Source organism: Akebia trifoliata, chromosome 3 (genome assembly GCF_017979445.1).
Source record: "Akebia trifoliata isolate Shusen 1 chromosome 3, ASM1797944v1, whole genome shotgun sequence".
Taxonomy (NCBI): domain Eukaryota; kingdom Viridiplantae; phylum Streptophyta; class Magnoliopsida; order Ranunculales; family Lardizabalaceae; genus Akebia; species Akebia trifoliata.
This window is the reverse complement of record NC_141377.1, coordinates 32,797,705-32,799,897: the sequence shown is the minus strand read 5'-3', so window position 1 is coordinate 32,799,897 and position 2,193 is coordinate 32,797,705. Positions and strand designations below refer to the sequence as shown.

The window sequence follows — 2,193 nt, the reverse complement described above, 5'->3', positions numbered from 1 at the left end:
ATACCCAAACAACAGTATCACCATCATCTCTTCTCTTCGATCGGTTCCTTTGTAGATTCCTTCGTTCATTCTCCATTATTTGACGTGTCCATAGTGGACACGTCCCGTGTCACCCATACACAAAGCTCACACACTCCACATCAAACGCAAGACCTATTCTCTCTCTCTCTCTCTCTCATTACACCTTACATAGTATTCTATCTTTCTCTCTTTCTCTTTGCAAAACAATGGCTCCATCACCTCCTCACCCTTCTTCATTCAAGCTGTTGTTGCTACTACTACTATTACCACTAATGGTTTCTTTGATTATCTCACCCACACGAGCAACATCAAGACACATTCTCGAGACCCATCAAACAATTCAAAATGGGTTTCGGATCAATCTAAGACACGTCGATTCAAATGGAAATTTCACAAAACTTGAACTTCTTCGACGTGGGATCAAGCGTGGAAGAAATCGTCTTGTTGCATTAACAAGTGTTAGTGCTAGCGACGAAATTCAGTCTCCGGTTCATGCCGGTAATGGTGAATTTCTTATGGACTTAGCCATCGGTACACCACCGAAGTCTTATGAGGCGATCATGGACACAGGAAGCGATCTGATATGGACCCAATGTAAGCCTTGTACTGATTGTTATGATCAACCTACACCAATTTTTGATCCAACCCAATCTTCTTCCTTCTCTAAGCTTTCATGCTCAAGTGACTTATGCAAATCACTCTCAATGTCAACATGTAAGAATGGTTGTGAGTATCTTTATGCCTATGGAGATTATTCGTCGACGCAAGGCATTATGGCTAGCGAAACATTCACATTTGGATCTTCATCGGATAAATTATCGATCCCTAACCTTGGGTTCGGGTGTGGGAACGATAATGAAGGAAAGGGTTTCACTCAAGGTGCTATATAATTTGAATGAATCTCTTCATTGTATATTTATAACTTAAATTAATCTTGATTAATCCTATACAACTTGCTTCAATTTTTTTTCAATAGGAGCTGGTCTTGTTGGATTAGGGCGCGGACCACTATCGCTTGTTACACAAATCGGTTCGGGGAAATTCTCTTATTGTTTGACCTCAATTGAAGAGACTAAAACAAGTAGTCTTCTATTTGGATCTCTTGCAGATGTGAAGAAAACTAATGGTGCAGTCAAAACACCATTGATTAAAAATCCTTCACAACCATCATTCTATTATTTATCTCTTGAAGGGATTACTGTAGGAGACACTCTCCTTTCAATCCCAAAATCTACATTTGAACTCAAAGGAGATGGAAGTGGTGGGCTAATTATTGATTCTGGTACTACCATTACATACTTGGAAGAATCTGGTTTTAAATTATTGAAGAAGGCTTTTGTATCTCAAATGAAATTATCAGTGGCTGATGCCGGGGATTCCACCGGGCTTGATTTGTGTTTCAATTTGCCATCGGATGTTTCCGAGGTAGAGGTGCCCAAGTTAATATTCCATTTTGGTGGTAGCGCTGATTTGGATTTGCCCGGTGATAATTATATGATATCGGATTCAAGTGTGGGTTTGATTTGCTTAGCGATGGGGGAATCGAGCGGGATGTCGATCTTTGGGAACATTCAACAGCAGAATATGATGGTTCTTCATGACCTTGAAAAGGAGACATTGTCATTCATTCCTACTCAATGTGACAACTTGTGAGTTTGTTCATAATGATCTTATGTTTATGTTTGTGTTTGTGTGTGGTTTCATTAAAGATTTCTTTTGATGTCTTATTATATATATCGTTGGTATGTTAATATGGACTTAGGAGATTTCCTTAATGGTGGCAATAAAAACAGTCTAGCATTTGAAGTTCTTGGGATATTAATACTAGATATGTGACATTTCATTAAAAGGTCGGATAAATTCATTAAATTATCCATAAATTTACTCTTTTGGATGATCAATAAGATCCCTCACTGAATTCTGATCCCCATAAGAATACCATATTAATCCTAAAGTAAATATCATCTGATGAACCATGTTCATTATAACAGCCTCCTAGTCTTGAAGCTCCTTAACATAATCACAAAAAATGACATTTTTTTTAATGCAAAATTTGCTTTTATAACATGTTTTAATTTGTCCCTCTAATGAATGAAACGAGTAATTTTTTTTTTTTCTCAGTGCGATTTTTACTTTTCAAACATGTGTTTTTCATTTTAAACTTAAAAATAC

General features: G+C 37.2%; 1 protein-coding gene across 1 annotated transcript; it reads left to right on the top strand.

Annotated features, from left to right (window-relative positions):
* Window positions 1-1,827, top strand: LOC147406440 (Eukaryotic aspartyl protease family protein). Its single transcript, XM_086434480.1, has 2 exons — window positions 1-900; window positions 998-1,827. The coding sequence occupies exons 1-2, from the start codon at window positions 228-230 to the stop codon at window positions 1,672-1,674; spliced, it is 1,350 nt and encodes a 449-aa protein (XP_086290606.1). The 5' UTR covers window positions 1-227; the 3' UTR covers window positions 1,675-1,827.
* The last annotated feature ends 366 nt before the right edge of the window (window positions 1,828-2,193 follow it).